The sequence below is a fragment of the Erythrolamprus reginae genome, chromosome Z (assembly GCF_031021105.1).
Source record: "Erythrolamprus reginae isolate rEryReg1 chromosome Z, rEryReg1.hap1, whole genome shotgun sequence".
Lineage (NCBI taxonomy): Eukaryota > Metazoa > Chordata > Lepidosauria > Squamata > Dipsadidae > Erythrolamprus > Erythrolamprus reginae.
Genome location: NC_091963.1, coordinates 130876184 through 130895362, shown reverse-complemented (window position 1 = coordinate 130895362; position 19179 = coordinate 130876184). Strand labels below are relative to the sequence as shown.

The 19179-nt window shown below is 42.8% G+C and overlaps 1 protein-coding gene across 2 annotated transcripts in view; it reads right to left on the bottom strand.

The window, feature by feature from the left end:
* TTYH1 (tweety family member 1) overlaps window positions 1-19179 on the bottom strand; it is a 133614-nt gene that overhangs the window by 78942 nt on the left and 35493 nt on the right. For both annotated transcript variants that reach the window (XM_070729356.1, XM_070729355.1), the window contains exon 2: window positions 6010-6182. In XM_070729356.1, the coding sequence (XP_070585457.1) occupies window positions 6010-6182 (173 nt within the window). The remainder of the gene's footprint in view (window positions 1-6009; window positions 6183-19179) is intronic.

Here is a 19179-nt window from a genome sequence, read left to right as displayed (position 1 = left end):
AGACCAAGCTATAAGAAACAAGTTGGAATCACTCTATAATATGTAAGTAAATATTTCGCTCTTGGGTTTAAATGATTTATACAACTGATGGTGGGGTATGATTGATTGTCTGGTGGTGGGCACAATCACTGAGCACATGTTATATGTTGTGTGTGTGTTTTATATTATAAAAATCAATTAAAATATTAATTAAAAAAACATGATCAAAATTCAGATACTTTGGCAACGGACTCATATTTATGATTGTTGCAGTATCCCAGGGACATATGTGACTTTTGTGACCGTAGAAGCAAAATCAATGGAGAAGCAGGATTTACTTAACAACTGTGATACTGACTTAACAACTGCAGTGATTGACTTAATAACTGTGGCAAGGAAAGTCATAAAATGGGGCAAAATCCATTTAACAAATATTTCACTTAGCAAAAGAAATATTGGGTTCAACTATGGTCATAAATTGAGGACTACCGGTACAGCCAACAAGGCTGTAATGTAAGAATGGAGACTGCCTAGTTCTTTGACATATGTAAATGTTCCTCTTTTTTTGATGGTTTTGGGAAGAGAGTAGCTTCATTAAACATGGGTTAGGAAGGAAAGGTTAGCAATGAGGATTCTATGGCAGGATTCACACATTCCAATTTATTGAACAAACTACAATCGGCTTTCATGTTACGCACTTAACTGAATTCAGACAACTCTGATATGGTTAAGTGCTACATCTGTTCAATGAAAAGTTTCTAGGAACAGTTTATATGTGGCAGAGAAAAGGCATATGTTGTAGTACACCATTTTTCATCCTTGACAAGTTTAAGATGTGTGGCCTTAAATTCCCAGAATTCCTCAACCAGCTATGCTGGCTGGAGAATTCTGGGAGTTGTACTCCACACTTTTAAAAGTTGCTGAGATTGAGAAATTCTGGAGTGGTGCCCTCCCCTGCCCTCCAGTGCCCTCCCCTGAAATTTAGCTATTATTATTATTATTATTATTATTATTATTATTATTATTATTATTATTAATTAGATTAGTATACCACTCCTCTCCTAGACTCGGGGCGGCTAACAACAGTAGTAAACCGCATATAACAAATCTAATGTTTAAAATAATTAAAAACCCTTATTTAAAACCAGACATACACACAAACATACCATGCATAAATTGTATAGGCCCAGGGGGAAAGGGGTAGTTCAGTTCCCCCAAGCCTGATGACAGAGGTGGGTTTTAAGGAGCTTATGAAAGGCAAGGAGGGTGGGGGCAATTCTGATCTCTGTGGGGAGCTGGTTCCAGAGGGTTGGGGCCGCCACAGAGAAGGCTCTTTCCCTGGGTCCCACCAGACGACATTGTTTAGTCGACAGGACCCGGAGAAGGCCGACTCTGTGGGACCTAACCGGTCGCTGGGATTCGTGTGGCAGAAGGCGGACCCAGATGTATTAATGAGCAGATTAAGACAAATTTATTTGGCTGCACCAGAAGTAGGTCCTAAAAAATGATTCTTGATTTACAATCCAAAATTGGACTAGAACTTCCATTATTAAGCAAGACAGTTGTTAAGGGAATCATATCCAATTTTATGACCCTTTTGTCACAGTTGATAAGTGAATCACTGCAGTTATTAATTTAAGCAAATCTGTCTTCCCACATTGTCTTTGCTTGTTGGAAACTAGCTAGGAAAGTTAGAAATGGCAATCACATGATCCCGGGATTCTGCATTCATTCTCAATCCATGCTGGATTGCCAAGCATTTGAATTTAAATCACGTGACCGTGGGAATGCTGCCAGGGTCATAAATGCGAGAACCCGGTTGTAATTCACCTTTCTCAGTGCCACTGTATTTTCAAATCACCACTAAACAAATCTATCTTTGCTGCTTCTAGCATTCCACTTCCTTGTCTCAGATCCATGTCCTCTTTTGGAGAGACGATCAGGTTTATGCTTTAATATTGCTCAGTGTGTGTGTGTGTGTTTGTGTGTGTGTGTGTGAAATGGAAGAATCGACTTCTAGTCCGAAAGCATATAAATATATTACAAGTTGGCTATAAAACGAACACCATGCTGCTTCCCTTCTGCCTGCTAATGTCTGTTCAGCAAATGTGTTTTGCGTTGTTACTATTTTGTAGTAAGTACAACATGAATCCATTTGGAGCTTAAACATTCTGTTTTAAGACAACCGCCAGCTTCTCAGAAGTGAAGCTGTTCGTGACCTTTTTTCTACTAGCCGGCTCTCCTTGGGAAAACTGTGCGGAACAAGTTGCCGAGGGAATGAATGACAGAGCGAAGTGGTGGTGGAACTGTCAAGAGTAGTTTTCTTTTGTATGAGAACAAAGTGTTAAAATAGGAATTGTAACAGATCCCCACCTCTCAAGGATGAGTCCTTCCTTTCAGCTTCATTCACTTCGAAATTTACAAAAATACATGCTATTCATCAGGATGCCAGTTCAGTTATCACCAGTTTTGAAAGTGGGCTGTTTTTGTTTGCCTGTGTGAGCCGTACGCCTTTAATTCTTTAATTTAAAAGAGGGATGCATTTAACAGGTATTGTTATTCACTGCAAGCATTCACTGGTTGTTTTTTTTAAGCGCGGTGAGTTTTATATGCCGCCCCGAGTCTTCGGAGAGGGGCGGCATACAAATCCAAATAATAAATAAATAAAAATAATAATAAATATGCGGTGAGTTTTCGGAGACGGGCGGCATATAAATCCAAATAATAAATAAATAAATAAAATAATAAATATGCGGTGAGTCTTCAGAGAGGGGCGGCATACAAATCCAAATAATAAATAAATAAATAAATAAAATAATAAATATGCGGTGAGTTTTCGGAGAGGGGCGGCATATAAATCCAATAAAACTTGAAACTTGAAACTATATCTGGACGATGGAGCAAAACTGTCGAAGGCAGAAGGATGCTGTGATGCAAATCCTGTCTTTGGGAGTTTTCATCCCAGAAACGTCTGACACAGATGTGTAAATTAAGCATCGGGATGCCTTGTTTAATCACCTGCCTCTCTTGGTCCCACCTGAGGACATCCAGATCTACAGAGTTGCAAAGGTGGGGTTATAGGAAAGAAAAAAAAGCAATGGCTCAGCCAGATAACTGAGTTCAAGTGCAGCAAGAAAGGAACGAGGGGCTCTTTCTTTGCTCTTCTACTATTCCGAGGATGTCGTGTCTGCTCCTGACTTAACTATGACAGATCTACAACCTCTGTAAATAAGGCAGACTCCTTCTTTTTACCTTTCCAGCTCCGAAGAGCCGATTTTTGACGTGGAAAGGATGGAATACAGATGAGGATTTCAAACCTTTGCTAAGTACTCCCCCCTCCCATGTGTGGGGAGGGGGTGAGAAGAGGAGGAGAGGTGGGGAGGGAGAGAAGAAACTGAAGGGGGACAGCAATAGAAACAAGTGGAATTGGGGACTGGTTTGCAGAGAGTGCAAGACCTGGAATAACAAGCACACAAAGGGGGCCTGGTGAGGATGTGATGGAATACAGAGAATGGGACACAATTTCTTATTCTGAATGGAACAAGAGGCTCATTGTGGGTTCATTTCAGGGGAGGAAAAAAGAGGTGGGGGGGAGGGGGGAGATGATGGGAGATGAATGAGAGACGGGAGAGAACCACCAGAGGCTTGAAACCAATAATATTCTAGACAGCAAATGTCTGGAGGGGGTGGATATTGAGGATCTGGGCTTTGTAGCTTTTCTCTTAGGAGAAGGAAGCCGTAGAATTCCCACGAAAGCCACTTTTCTTTGGTGACTTCGCTGCCAATTGATATGTACACCTTCCTTAGTTTCTTCCATCCTGCGCTGCTAAATTAACCAGGAATTTAATCTTACCCCTATTGACTGAACCAATGTGATTGAGCTGTTGCTTTACAAGCCAAAAGGAAACCTTGTTACGCATGACTGGCTTGTAAAGGATGCCAGAATCCAAGCTTGGCCGAGTGTGGTAGATTTATGCATGCATTGAGGAGCATTAGTCTTGTGCGTGACCCTTATTTGTGAAATCATTACCTTGGCAAAGGATGAGTGTGTCCTTCCTTCATCTAAAGTCAAGACTTCTTTTTCAGTAGAGCTCAGCTGCTGGTGACTTCATGGCTATTCCCATCTAGCTGTCTTGGCAGCAGTATGGAAATGGTGTCACAGACTTTTTCCAAAAGCCCTTTTCCATTTTTCAGTCTAGACCAAAACTCTGGGGTTCTCTGGAGAACTCCCATTCAAATACTAACTAGGTCTGAGCACAAAAATCGACCAGGTGTTGCCAGCTGGCTGATCCCCCAATTTATTACTCGCCAATGTTTTAGAGCATAGTTTCCATTTTCTTTTATCATTGTCCTTAATGGACTGTTTGGGATTCAGAGATTACTTAAAAATTAGGTAATTTTGGACATGGAAATGGTATTATTTGCGTACATAAGTGCACTAGAGTGCCTTCCGTCCCCTGTCCTATAGTCTCTCCTATAGCTTGTATTTCTTCTCTACTATATCCTCTATAACCTTCATTGTGTATTATTGTGTATTGGACTAAACAAACAAACAAACAAACAGTAGTACTCTTGGTAGGCCTCGACTTACAACCATCCGTTTAGTGACTGTTTGAAATTACAACATCACTGACTTACAAGGGGACTTCGCACAACTGGTGCAGCATCTCCACGGTCACAGGATCAAAATTTGGATCCCAGTAATTATGAAGGTCTCAATATCATGTAATTGTCATTTGCAACCTTCCCACCCGGCTTCCGACAAGCAAAATCAGCGAACTTAATTAATGATCATGTGATTCCCTCAACAGGAATTTGTTAACAACCATTGCAGAAGAGGTAGTAAAATTGAGGACTGCAATACTAATAACCCTTGCTTTATGACCATAAAAGTTCCATTGCTAAACCAGACAGTTGTTAAGTGAGTTTTGCCCCATTTAACGACTTTCTTGCAGCAGTTGTTAAGTGAATTGCGGCAGTTGTTAAATTAAATTAGTAACACGATTAAGTGAATTTGGCTTCCCCAAGACTTTGCAACTGTCCCAAGTTGCTAAGTGTCTGAATTTTGATCAGGTGACTATTATTATTATTATTTAGGTTAGGTTAGGTTTATTGGATTTATATGCCGCCCCCCTCCGCAAACTCGGGGCGGCTCACAACAATAATAAAAAACAGTACAGTACGTAATACCAAATCCAATGCCCACCCATCTAGTTACAATTTAAATTAATAATCTCATAAAAACAGTATATATAAAAAACAGGCACACAGTCAATCAATCAACAAAACAACATGGGCAAGGGGGAGGTGTTTTAGTTCCCACATGCCTGACGGCAAAGGTGGGTCTTAAGGAGTTTACGAAAGGCAGGGAGGGTGGGGGCAATCCTAATCTCAGTGGGGAGCTGTTATTAGATTTGTATGCTGCCCCTCTCCGTCACATCACTTTTTTCAGCACCATTGTACCTTTGAATAGCCGCTAAGAAAATGATTGTAAATCAAGGACTACCTATATAGTGCTTTACATCAGTCAGAAATTATTTTAAAGCAGTGGTTCTCAACCTGGGGATTGGGACCCCTTTGGGGGGGGGGGTCAAATGACCATTTCACAGGGGTCGCCTAGGACCAGGGGAAAGACAAATTTCCCATGGTGTTGGGATCTAAAGCTTCTATTATGGTGCCTTGGAAGATATGTTTACAATCCAACCAGTCAGGCATTTACAGTGGGGGTGTCCCTCTGACCTGCCTGCCAATCAACTTAAAGCTCTGTTGGGAGAATGGGTGCAAGACTTATGGTTGGGGGTCACCACAACATGAGGAACTATATTAAGGTGTCATAGCATTAGAAAGGTTGAGAACCACTGTTTTAAAGCAGAATCAAGCTGGGCATTACAAACATGTCTTGAGGATTAAACCAGTTGGTTTTCCTGACACTAACACCTGTTTCAACGCCTGGTTGTCTTTTTTTCATAGAAAATATGACATTTCTAGCCTATAAATGACAGCTATTACGGAAGGAAGGTCTTCCTTTACCAGCAGATGATAACGGCAGCCACACAGCTCCAGGTGACGCAGCAAACCCTTTGTGTCTTGGTCTCCTCCTCATCTTCATTACTGCAGCAGCAAAAACGGATCAGGTAGACGCAGATGAGGACTAGACTGATGGCAAAGCACAAACCCGAGACACTGGCCAGAAACAGAAGTGCCTAAAGAATGAATAGAGATTTAAAGAAATAAAAAAAATAAAACTAAGTAGTTTCCAGTCCATACGTTAGGGTAAGAAAATACAGGTAATTCTCGAATTATAGCCACAATGGAGAAATTGATAAGCGAGATATTTGTTAACTGCCCTGTCTTGCCATGGTGGTGATCACTGTGGCAGTACCGGATTTCCACCAGTACGTTTGACGCCATCGTGTGTGCTGCGTGTACAGCTCTGCAGTTCCGGCATTCACATGTGCACGTCCAAGTGAGATTTTGCGCATGCACATGGGAAGGAAGCAAAATCTTTCGAGGGGATGCATGCATGCATGAAATTTTGGCAACTTTATGCTTCTGGGCATGTGCAAAGGCAAAAAAATTGCTGAAATCTCTCACGCATGCTCCCTTGTGAAATTTTGCTCCTTGCGCAATCACAGAAGCAAAATCTCGCTCAGATGCGCATGCACACCGGAGATGCAGAGTTGCGCAGGCAGTGCATTGGTAGCACTGGGATTGGCAACCCCATCTGCACTGCGGTTGTTAAATTAGTAAGTTGTTAAATGAATCTGGCTTCCCTTTTGATTTTGCTTGCCAGAAGGTCGCAAAAGGTAATGACCACATGGCCATAGGATGCTACAATCACCATAAATATAAGTGGGTCTCTGAATTTTGATCACATGACCCTGGGGATTCTGCAACAAGTTATAAGTGTGAAAAACAGTCACGAGTCCAGTAAGTTGCAAATTTGAATGAATTATTGTAAATTGGGGATTAATCTATTATAAATTATAAGTGTGAAAAACAGTCATAAGTCCAATAAGTTGCAAATTTGAATGAATTATTGTAAATTGGGAATTAATCTATGATAAGTTATAAGTGTGAAAAATGGCCCTAAGTCCAATAAGTTGCAAATTTGAATGAATTATTGTAAGTCGGGGATAAATCTATGATAAGTTATGTGTGAAAAACAGTCCTAAGTGCAATAAATTGCAAATTTGAACGAATTATTGTAAGTCAGGGATTAATCTATGATTAATTATAACTTAAGTGTAAAAAACAGTCATAAATCCAATAAATTGCAAATTTGAACAAATTATTGTAACTCGGGGATTAATCTATGATAAGTGTGAAAAATGGCCCTAAGTCCAATAAATTGCAAATTTGAACAAATGGCCCTAAGTCCAATAAATTGCAAATTTGAACAAATTATTGTAAGTCAGGGGTTAATCTATGATAAATTATAAGTGTGAAAAACAGTCCTAAATCCAATAAGTTGCAAATTTGAATGAATTATTGTAAATCAGGGATTAATCTATGATTAATTATAACTTAAGTGTAAAACGCAGTCATAAGTCCAATAAATTGCAAATTTGAATGAACTATTGTAAATCGGGGATTAATCTATGGTAAATTATAAGTGTGAAAACCTGTCCTAAATCCAATAAATTGCAAATTTGAACGAATTATTGTAAGTCGGGGATTAATCTGTGCAGTGCAGCCTTGTGCGTATGTGTCCCCCTTATCAGCGCAAAAGCTACACGTCTCCTTTTTTTCTGTATCACGTTCTTAGTCGTGGGGAATAAGGAAATAGCTTTGATAGCCGGTAGGGAGGATCTGTTTCTAAGACCATTTTTTCATTGTAGCATTTTTTAGCTTTCTCCTCATTGACAAGGATTGAAACATTTGAGAAGACCACTGTCAAACACCGATGAGGAAACATCACCAGAGAGCTCTTGTAGGTCAAAGATGCCCAGGATTGCTATTCAAAACTCATTGTGTATCTTCTCTGTTTTTTTGTCCTTAATTTTTTTAAAAATATGGTTAAAAATAAAAGATGGGACAAGGAGTGAGAAAACATGGCTAGCTTTGGAAAGAAAAGAAAAAATCCTGGGAAATGAATGTACCACTGGAAGCATAGGGAGAAAGCTATGGACAGCTTTCAAAGCTTTTGGAAAAAATGCAGCTGCTTTAATGTTTCAAAAAGAGAAGCTTTTGTGCCTTTTGAAGCATCTCTTCCAAAGGGTTCACACAGACCTATTGTGCGATGAAAGTTTTATCTGGCAAAAACTGTTGCAAACCTGGTAACCCTACTGGTACAGTCTCCATCAACAGGCCTCCTTTGCACATATCCATTAGCCCTCCCTATCTCTTACTTCATTGCCTCCATGAAACTATTTGGACCGTCATTTCCCTCTTTTTTGACACAGAGTAGAAAAGTAGGGTTTAGGGAGGAACAGAGGCTAATTCATATTCCAATATGCCTTTGCCATACTTCTAGTATTTCTAAGTTACAATCTGGAGAAATGAAGGGAAAGCTCATTTTGCATTTATTAGTGGTAGTCCTTGAGTTATAATAATTTGTTTAGCTGACCATTCGTAGCTACAATGGCACTGAAAAAAGTGAGTTTTTCACACTTAGAACCATTGCAGCATCCCCATGGTCACAGGATCAAAATTTGGATGCTTGGCAACCAACTCATATTTATGAGTTCCTGGGTCACATGACCCAGTTTTGCAGTATTCTGACAAACAAGGCCAATGGGAAACAGTATCATTGAGCGACCATTTACTAATTTTTAACAGCTACAGTGATTTGGTTAACAACAGGGGTGAAATCTGAGAACTGATAGTGGAAATTTTGAGGAATTCGGAGAACCGGGAAATACCACCTCTGGCTGGTCACAAAGTTGGGTGGGAATGGTCACTAAACCACACCCATAGAACTGGTGGTTTAAAAAAAATGGATTTCACCACTGCTTAACAACTGTGGCAAGAAAGATCATAAAATTGGGCAAAACTCACTTAACGGCTGTCTCGCTTAGCAACATGAATCTGGGGTTCAATTGAGGTTGTAAGTTGATGACTACCCGTACTACAATTAAAGAATTTTATTGCATATTTAAATCAGCCTTTATAGTATCCCTTTTTTGCTCAAAATTGTCTAGTTTTGATTTTAAAATGAAAGGCAACTTATAAAAATATACAGTGGTCCCCCGATTATCACGAGGGTTCCGTTCCAGGACCCCTCGCGATGATCGGTTTTTCACGAAGTAGCGGTGCGGAAGTAAAAACACCATCTGCGCATGCGCAGATGGTGTTTTTACATCCGCCGCAGCAGCGAGGAGCCGAAGATTGGGGTTTCCCCGCCGCCCACGCAAACTCCTTGCTGCTGCCGCGCCCGCCGCTTGTCCGCCCGCCGCGTGTCCGCCGCCTGCCTGCCCGCGCGCCCACCCTTTGCCCGCCCACGCCGTTCGCTCGCGCCGCTTCCCAGCTGAGTCCTGAAGCGAACTTCCGCGTTTGGCTTCAGGACTCAGCTGGGAAGCGGCGCTGGGGTTTCCCAGCCGCCCACGCAAACTCCTCGCTGATGCCCACCACTCGCCCTCCCGCCAGCAAGAGGGGGAAGACCCAGGGAAGCCGCCCAGCAGCTGATCTGCCCGGCGCCATCTACGCATGCGTGGCCATAGAAAAAAGGGCGCGCATGCGCAGATGGTGTTTTTACTTCCGGGTTGAAAAATCGCGATATAGCCTTTCGCAATGATCGGGATCGCGAAACCCGGGGGATCACTGTATATATCTAGGTTTGAGCCCCAATCTTTCAGAAAGAAAGGAATATTCTTAGGAATATTTGACAAATAAGTGCAAATCTTCATTGTTTTATGCATTTTGGAGAAGTTAATGAACTTCCTAGTCATTATTGTGTAGCTTTTAAAAATCCAATCTACTGTGAGCTATTTGTCACAACAATAATATATGTCCCTCAATCCTATCTCCATAGGGTCCTTGGTGGTCTCTAAGCTTGGTGGGGGGCTTTTTTGCAGATGTTTCATTACCAAACTAGATAACATCATCAGTGTTAGATGATGTCAGGTCTGATGATGCTACATAACTTGGTGACGAAACATCGGAAAGAAAACCACCACGCTCAGACGGCATCAAGGATCCATATTTTGAACCTTGAAATATTCTTTCCTATCAATCCAACTTCCATTTTCTTTCCCTTTTCCTAAAAGTTGCTGTTTCATGCCATGTTCCTCGTGAATGTGATGTCATTTGCTCCTTTTTCTGCCTGGGAAGATGCCTGTGCCATCTTTTATTATAAAACGTATAAAACGTATCAGGAAAGACTTCATGGACTCAATCTGTATAGTCTGGAGGACAGAAGGAAAAGGGGGGACATGATCGAAACATTTAAATATATTAAAGGGTTAAATAATGTCCAGGAGAGAAGTGTTTTTAATAGGAAAGTGAACACAAGAACAAGGGGACACAATCTGAAGTTAGTTGGGGGAAAGATCAAAAGCAACATGAGAAAATATTATTTTACTGAAAGAGTAGTAGATCCTTGGAACAAACTTCCAGCAGACGTGGTAGATAAATCCACAGTAACTGAATTTAAACATGCCTGGGATAAACATATATCCATCCTAAGATAAAATACAGAAAATAGTATAAGGGCAGACTAGATGGACCATGAGGTCTTTTTCTGCCGTCAGACTTCTATGTTTCTATGTTTCTATGTTTATTATCCTCCTCCAATTTTTTTGCAATTTATTCCTGAAACACCAATAGGAAATCTGTAGCCTTCCAGATATTGTGCTGAAGGCTTCTGGCCAGCAGTCTTATCAGTAACATCAGGTTAAGGAATACTGGAAACCCGAGTTCAACAAAACTGAAGGACCACAGGCCCACACACATTATAAAAGGATACAATAGAATAATAGCACTAATAAAAACAACAAAATTTAGCGGGATCTAAAGCATCAGGCCCATTTCCATTTAACTTGACAATGAGCCAAAATAAAACAGAATTAGGCTTCTTTTTTTGGTAAACATACTCTGTGTCCTTGCTTTCTATTTAAACTCAGAATTTGAGCATTTGGAAAAACAAAGACTTGAATGTTTTAAAGAAGCACAGAATACAAACAGTCCTGCATTGTCAATCCTGGTATACAGCATTATCCAGATGCTAAAAGCCACCCTCTGTTTATAACTTTAAGTGTTCTGGATTGCTTTACAATGTCCGGGGACATGTTCCTTAAACCTTGATTTCTGCAGAAGCTGCTTAACAAACCTATAATTCATTGGTCTCCAAACTCAAGGCCCAGGGGCTGAATCTGATTTGAGGGATACTTAGATATGACCAGGCAGGGTTTGTTGCTACCACTGATACCGCTTCAGGGCTCTGGCGTGAATGTCCTAGCGGGATTTTGCTTTTGCCCCGGAAGTGGAGTAACGATGCTGAGACAGTAGCTGGAATTTAATAATGGGTCACTTTATTAAATTAGTATAATTTAAATAACGTCAATTTAAATAACGTCAATTTAAATAACGTAACTCAAATGTTATAACAGTGTAAACAAAGGACCTGCAGAGGCCAACAACTAATGGGGCGGAATTTACCTGTCAAAACATTCATAGACAACTATTGGGCATAACTCCTTGCTGATCCAGGGGAAGGTAGCCACCTTCACCTGGATCCAAGCCACGCCCATAAGCGTGTGGGAGGAGCTCACCCTCCAAACCCCGAGGGAAATTGGATAAGGTGAGTCCCACGGGCATCCCCTCTCCAATCCCTGAAGTTGCACCAACCTATAGTTCATGGGGAGAGGCGGCCCATCATCTTGAAAAGATGCCTAAAAGGAGAACGCGCAGTTGCTCCTACTGCCCATTTCCACCTCTAACCTGCCAACCCCAGTGACCAGAGGGAAGCCAAATTGATCCAATGTAAATCTACATTGTGCCGTACCCCCTAACCAGTCCATCCTTAACGTCAGTGTGGAATAGGCGAAAAAACGGCCACACCCATAGGAGTGACCGCAAAAAATTCCTATTCAGCCCTGAGGTGACCCCATCCAGGCACACTGTATGATAGAGGAGGGCGGGCGGGTGTTCGCTTCAGGATAGCCAGGGGCAGAAAGGGGAGGTCCATTTCGAGCCATCTTTAAGGGCAGCTTAGGACCTCCCCCCAAGCCCAAGAAGCAGCGCACTAGCCTGGCGCGCTGCTGGAAGCCGTACTTCTGGTTTTTGCCAGAAACCGGAAGCCGGAAGAGCAGGCAGCATCTCCCGGCTCCGGGGATAAATTCGGCCAGCGTATTAACACGCCAGCCATGCATTTCTGCAAGCAAAATCTCACAAGGGGACATGCACGCATGTGAAATTTAGGCTATTTTTTTGCTTCTGTGCATGCGCAGAAGCAAAAAAATCACCAAAATCTCACACACGCGCATGCACAAAAGCAGTCTCTAAAATCTCACACATATGCATGTGTGGGAAAAAATTTCCTGAAATGTCACACATGTGCATCCCCTCGCAATATTCTGCTTACTGCGCATGCGCAGAAGCAAAACCTTGCTAGGACATGTGCGCCTGCACATCAGGGACCTAAAGCTGCACATGCAACTCCAGTTTTACTACCGGTGCGGCATCCTCATCCGTACCAATAGGAACCCGCTACTGGGTCTGACCCATGGGACTTCCCTGGAAACAGCGAACGGCCGGCCCACAGTGCTTCTGTTAGCAGAAACAGTCTCGCGAGTTCTATTTTTGCCTGCCACGGCCTCCTGTAACCCGCTGAAAATGGAGCTCGGAACCCTGTTTTTGCTCAGGCCGCCACAGGTGCCCCTGACAGGAGTGATGTCAGCTGACCATGCCCATCCTGGCCACACCCACCTTGGCCACGTCCACTCCCAAGGTCAAACACAACCCTGATGTGACCCTTAATGAAATTGAGTTTGACACCCCTAATATAGATCATATATAGGTAGTCCTCAACTTACAACAGTTTGTTTAGTAATCGTTCAACATTACAATGGTACTGTTAAAAAAATGACTTATGACCATTTTTCACTTTTTACAACCATTACAGCACCCCCAAAGGTCATGTACTAATCAAAATTATTGGCAACTGATTTATATTTATGACTCAATCCTCTTTTGTGAACTTCTGAGAAGCAAAGTCAATGGGGAAACCCTATTCCCTTAAGAATTGTTTTACTAACTTACCAATTACAGTCATTCACTTAACAACCATGGCAAAAAAAAGGTTATAAAATGGGGCAAAATTCATTCACTTAGTAACAGAAATTTGTGGCTGAATTGTGGTCTTAAGTCAAGGACTACCTGTAAATATTGATTCCCCTGATGTCCTGACTCAGAATACAGTAGGTTCCAAGTGCCATCCTGATATCTAAGATTGGCTGAAGCCATAAGGTCTGGGCATGAGTAACAGTATTTATTTCCTTCATGCGCTCTTTCTCTCTCTCTTTACCACTCCCTCCGACAAACAGATTACAGGCAATCTGACAATTTTCCCGGGCTGAGAGTCTACAATCTGTGCCGACAGCAGCTGGCTCAAACAGGGAGTGGCTGGTGGTAAAAGTCTGTTACTAGCCTTTCAAGCCTGAAAACATTTTCAATCACAAGAGCTCATCCCACAGCTATTCAAGGCTCACGCAGGCAACCATCCATTTTCACTCGGAGCTGACGTACCCCTTCACACAAAGGTATTTATCATCTTTTCTTCCTGCAGATGCTATTCATCCAAAGTGCATTAACCTTCACCTACGCGCAAACTTTTGAGACCCTACCCGTCAACCAGATACAGTGGTACCTCTACTTACGAACTTAATTCATTCCATGACCAGGTTCTTAAGTAAAAAAGTTTGTAAGAAGAAGCAATTTTTCCCATAGGAGTCAATATAAAAGCAAATAATGCGTGTGATTGGGGAAACCATAGGGAGGGGAGAGGCCCTGTTTCCTCCCAGGAGATTCCTAGAGAGGCTCCATGGAGGCTTCTCCCTGCCTTTTCCGGCTCTGTTTCCTCCCAGGAGATTCCTAGAGAGCCCCACGGAGGCTTCCCCCTGCCTTTTCTGGCCCTGTTTCCTCCCAGGAGATTCCTAGAGAGGCTTCTTCCTGCCTTTTCCGTTTACAATGTCAGAGGCTTGGGTTTGTAAGTGGAAAATAGTTCTTGAGAAGAGGGAAAAAACCCTTGAACACCCAGTTCTTATCTAGAAACGTTTGTAAGTAGTGGCGTTCTTAGGTAGAGGTAGCACTGCAATATGCCATCTCAAACACACACACTGTTCATTGCCTGATAATTCCTCTTCTCCCTCCAAAATCTTTCATTCCGGCCTTGTATCTATGTTGCAAAACATCCGACAGCCAAATTAGACCAAGTGCATCAACTTTAGCACTTACACAGGGCAAAGAGGTTTATATTTGGCAGGGCAAAAATTACAGTTAAAAAAATAGACATTTCTATGTGAATCTAGATTAGTGATGGCACGCAGAGCCATATCTGCCGGCACATGAGCTGTTGCCCTAGCTCAGCTCCAACACACACATGCACACCAGCCAGCTGATTTTTGGCTTGCACTGAGGCTCTAGGAGGGCATTTTCGGTCACAATTCAAAGTGTTGGTTATGACCTTTAAAACCCTACCTGGCAGTGGACCAGAGTACCTCCGGAACCGCCTGCTACCGCACGAATCCCAGCGACCGATAAGGTCCCACAGAGTTGGCCTTCTCCGGGTCCTGTTGACTAAACAATGTCGTTTGGCAGGACCCAGGGGAAGAGCCTTCTCTGTGGCGGCCCCGGCCCTCTGGAATCAACTCCCCCCGGAGATTAGAACTGCCCCCACCCTCCTTGTCTTTCGTAAATTACTCAAGACCCATCTATACCGCCAAGCATGGGGGAGTTGAGACACCTTTCCCCCAGGCGTTTTTATATTTATGTTTGGATATGTATGTGTTGTTTGCTTTTTAAATATGATAGGGTTTTTATGTGCTTTTTAATATTAGATTTATTTTCGCTAGAATATTGTTTTTATTGTTGTTGTGAGCCGCCCCAAGTCTTCGGAGAGGGGCGGCATACAAATCTAATAAATCGAACTGAATTGAATTTTCAGCTTCTGGAGAGCCTCCATGGGGGATGGGGGAGGGCGTTTTTGCCCTCCTCGGGCTCCAAGGAAACCTGGGGAGGGTGAAAAATGGGCCTACTGGGCCCACCAGAAGTTGGAAATGGGCCGTTTCTGGCCTCCCGAGGGCCTCAGGGGGGCAGGGTAAGCAATTTTTGCCCTCCCCAGGCACTGAATTATGGGTGTAGGCACTCGCGCAGGCGTGATAGTTTGTGTGCATACACTTTTGGCACCTGAGGGGAAAAAGGTTTGCCATCACTGACCTAGATCCAAAACAAATGCCCTAAATCTCATCACTGTAGGTCAATCAATGAGACTAGAACTGGAAGGGGTCTTGGAGGTGACAGTAACAGAGTTGGAAAGGGCCTTTGAGGTCATCTAGTCCAACCCCCTGCTGAAGCAGGAGATGAGCCATAGGATTGGCTTCTTGTGTTGTCCAGCACAAGGAATATAGAGGCGGCAATTGCTACTGGATGTAATGTGTAGCCATCATGCTTAATAGCTTCTGGCAGCATTATCCTCCATGAATTTGTTAACAAGCACCTGCCCATCACTTAAGATCTTCCTTGGAAGGCCTTCTCTTGAAACATTAATAAAGAAGAGTCTTCTGATGAAGTGGAAGGCACTTACAAAGACTTGCATCATAATAAATTTGGAGAAGTCACCGGATATTTTATTGCTTGCGCTGCAACATTTAGGAGCTAGTTATCTTTCTGGAAACTCTGTTACAGCGTGTTCACATTTGAAAAACAAAACAAAACATATTTTAAGTGTCATGTAAAGTCTTTTCGGTGCTTCCAGGCATTTATTTGTTTATTCATTAGACTTTTATTTCATTGAACATACCACAGTCTCCTTCATTCCCGTCTCCCCTTAACAACTTTGAGATGGATTTGATGGATAACAGTGACAGATTTTGCTTAGTTTTAAATGACAGCTGAAAACAATTGCTATTGACCAGGAGTCTGTAGAGATTCTCAGTCATCCAGGTCATGGTTGTTTCAAAGATATTTTTCAGGAGGCAACTGGATTTCTTGGGGTTTTTTTCTTTTGTTTCTCATCCAAGAAATTTCTCCAGCTCTGACTAGATCAGTGATGGCGAACCTTTTTTCCCTTTGGTGCCGAAAGAACATTCACATACACTATCATGCATGCGCTTGTGCCCACACCCACCATTCAATTCCTGGGGACGGCGAAAACACCTTCCCCCACCCCCTGGAGACCACCTGGAGGCTGGAAATGGTCAGTTTCCCAACTTCTGGTGGGCCCAGTAGGCTCGTGTTTTATCTTCATCAAATTCTAAAGGCTTCCCTGGAGCTGGGGGAGGATAAAAATGCCCTCCCCATCCCCCTGGAAGCTCTCTGGAAGGCAAAAACACCCTCCCAGAGCCTCTGTGTGAGCCAAAAATCAGCGGGCTGGCACACACATAAATCTTTGAGCTGAGCTAGGGCAACAGCTCATCTGCCAGCAGATAAGGCTCCGCGTGCCGCCTGTGGCACCCATGCCATAGGTTCGCCATCACTGGACTAGGTGGTGGAGAATGGAAGGAGTGGCTGTGGGTTTTGCCTCCCAGGGACAATTCCATCTGTCTGTCCATCACCCGGGGGGGGGACATTGACCCCCTCAGAGAGGGTCCGCAACTTGGGCAATCCACAGCTCCTCCTCGATCCACAGCTCACATTGGAGAACCATCTTTCAGCTGTGGCAAGGAGGGCGTTTGCCCAGGTTCACCTGGTGCACCAGTTGCGGCCCTATTTGGATTGGAAGGCACTGCTCACAGTCACTCATGCCCTCATCACCTCGAGGTTCGACTACTGTAACAACAACAACAACAACAACAATAATAATAATAATCTGGTCGTTGCAGCTCGATTTTTAAATACGAAGATCTAAAAATCAAGCTGCAACGACTCTGGCATAAGCCAGTGAAAGTGATCCCAGTGGTACTTGGCACGCTGGGCGCAGTGCCAAAGGATCTCAGCAGACATTTGATAACCATTGAAATTGACAAAATCTCCATCTGTCAATTGCAAAAGGCCGCTTTACTGGGATCGGCAAACATAATTCGCTGCTACATCACGCAGTCCTAGGTGCTTGGGAAGCGCCCGACTGGTGATGAAATACAAAATCCAGCATGGTGATCTTGTTTGCTGTGTTGTACTGACATAACAATAACAATAACAATAACAATAACAATAACAATAACAATAACAATAACAATAACAATAACAATAACAATAACAATAACAATAACAATAACAATAACAATAACAATAACAATAACAATAACAATAACAATAACAATAACAATAACAATAACAATAACAATAACAATAACAATAATAATAATAATAATAATAATAATATATTAGATTTGTATGCCGCCCCTCTCCAAGGACTCGGGGCGGCTCACAACAATAATAAAATACAATAAACAGTGATACAAATCTAATACTGTATTAGTAAAACTGAAGTTTAAATCCCTTAATATTAAAAAACAATCAGTACTACACAATCATACCATTCTCAAGTGCTATAACCAGCAAGGTGGGGGATCAGTCCCCCCCATGTCTGGAGGGTGGGGGCAATTTGAATCTCTGGGGGGAGTTGATTCCAGAGGGCCGGGGCTGCCACAGAGAAGGCTCTTCCCCTGGGTCCCGCCAGTCGGTATTGTTTAGTCGACGGGACCCAGAGAAGGCCAACTCTATGGGACCTAATCAGCCGCTGGGACTCGTGCAGCAGAAGGCGGTCCTGAATATATTCTGGTCCGATGCCATGTAGGGCTTTATAGGTCATTACCAACACTTTGAATTGTGACCGGAAACTGATCAGCAACCAGTGCAAGCCACGGAATGTTGATGAAACATGGGCATACCTAGGGAGGCCCATGATTGCTCTTGCGGCCGCATTCTGCACAATCTGAAGTTTCCGAACACTTCCGAACACAATACATTTCCTGAATTTTATCTTAGGATGGATATATGTTTATCCCAGGCATGTTTAAATTCAGTTACTGTCGATTTACCAACTACGTCTGCTGGACGTTTGTTCCAAGCATCTACTCCTCTTCCAGTCAAATAATATTTTCTCACGTTGCTTTTGATCGTTCCCCCAACTAACCTCAGATTGTGTCCCCTTGTTCTTGTGTTCACTTTCCTATTAAAAACACTTCCCTCCTGAACTTTATTTAACCCTTTAACATATTTAAATGTTTCGATCATGTCCCCCCTTTCTCTTCTGCCCTCCAGACTATACAGATTGAGTTTATGAAGTTTTTCCTGATACGTTTTATGCTTAAGACCTTCCACCATTTTTGTAGCCCGTCTTTGGACTCGTTCAATTTTGTCAATATCTTTTTGTAGGTGAGATCTCCAGAACTGAACACAGTATTCCAAATGTGGTCTCACCAGCGTTCTATACAGCGGGATCACAATCTCCCTCTTCCTGCTTGTTATACCTCTAGTTATGCAGCCAACATTCACAACCTGTGAATGTGTAGAATGCTTTTACCTCAGCATGGAGCACTTGGAAACGTCTTCTTTCCAGACGGCGTTGGGAAGAAGGCCATCCAAGGCAGTCATGGAGATAAGCTTGAATTCAAGGCTGTTTAGAGCAGCTGTGTCCAGCTTTAGCTTTAAGACTTGTGGCTGAGGGATTCTGGGAGTTGAAGTCCACAAGTCTTAAATTTGCCAAGGTTGGAGACTCCTGGTTTAGACTAGGTTGCTACCAAAAGGAATCTTTGCTTTCTCTCTCTGTCATTTGAATCTCATCCATCTCTCTTGCATACACATATCATCAGCAAATTGGATCAGCTGCAGCTGTGAGGCTTGGCCTGACCTACATATCAGAATGAGCACGTTCAACTCCTTGCTAGCCGTAGTAAGGGAAACGACTCCCACAAATGTCCTCCTACTCACTCACAGACCTTGATGGTGGTGTGCAGTTCCAGAATTACTCACAACTTCCCCCTGGCAGCTGAGCAAGAGACATTTCTCCAAACTTCTGCTATTTCCCATGATCTTGGCTTCAACTCTCTGTGCCCTTTCTGGTATCACACGCAATATTTACTTTTTCTTGGCCCTGAACAA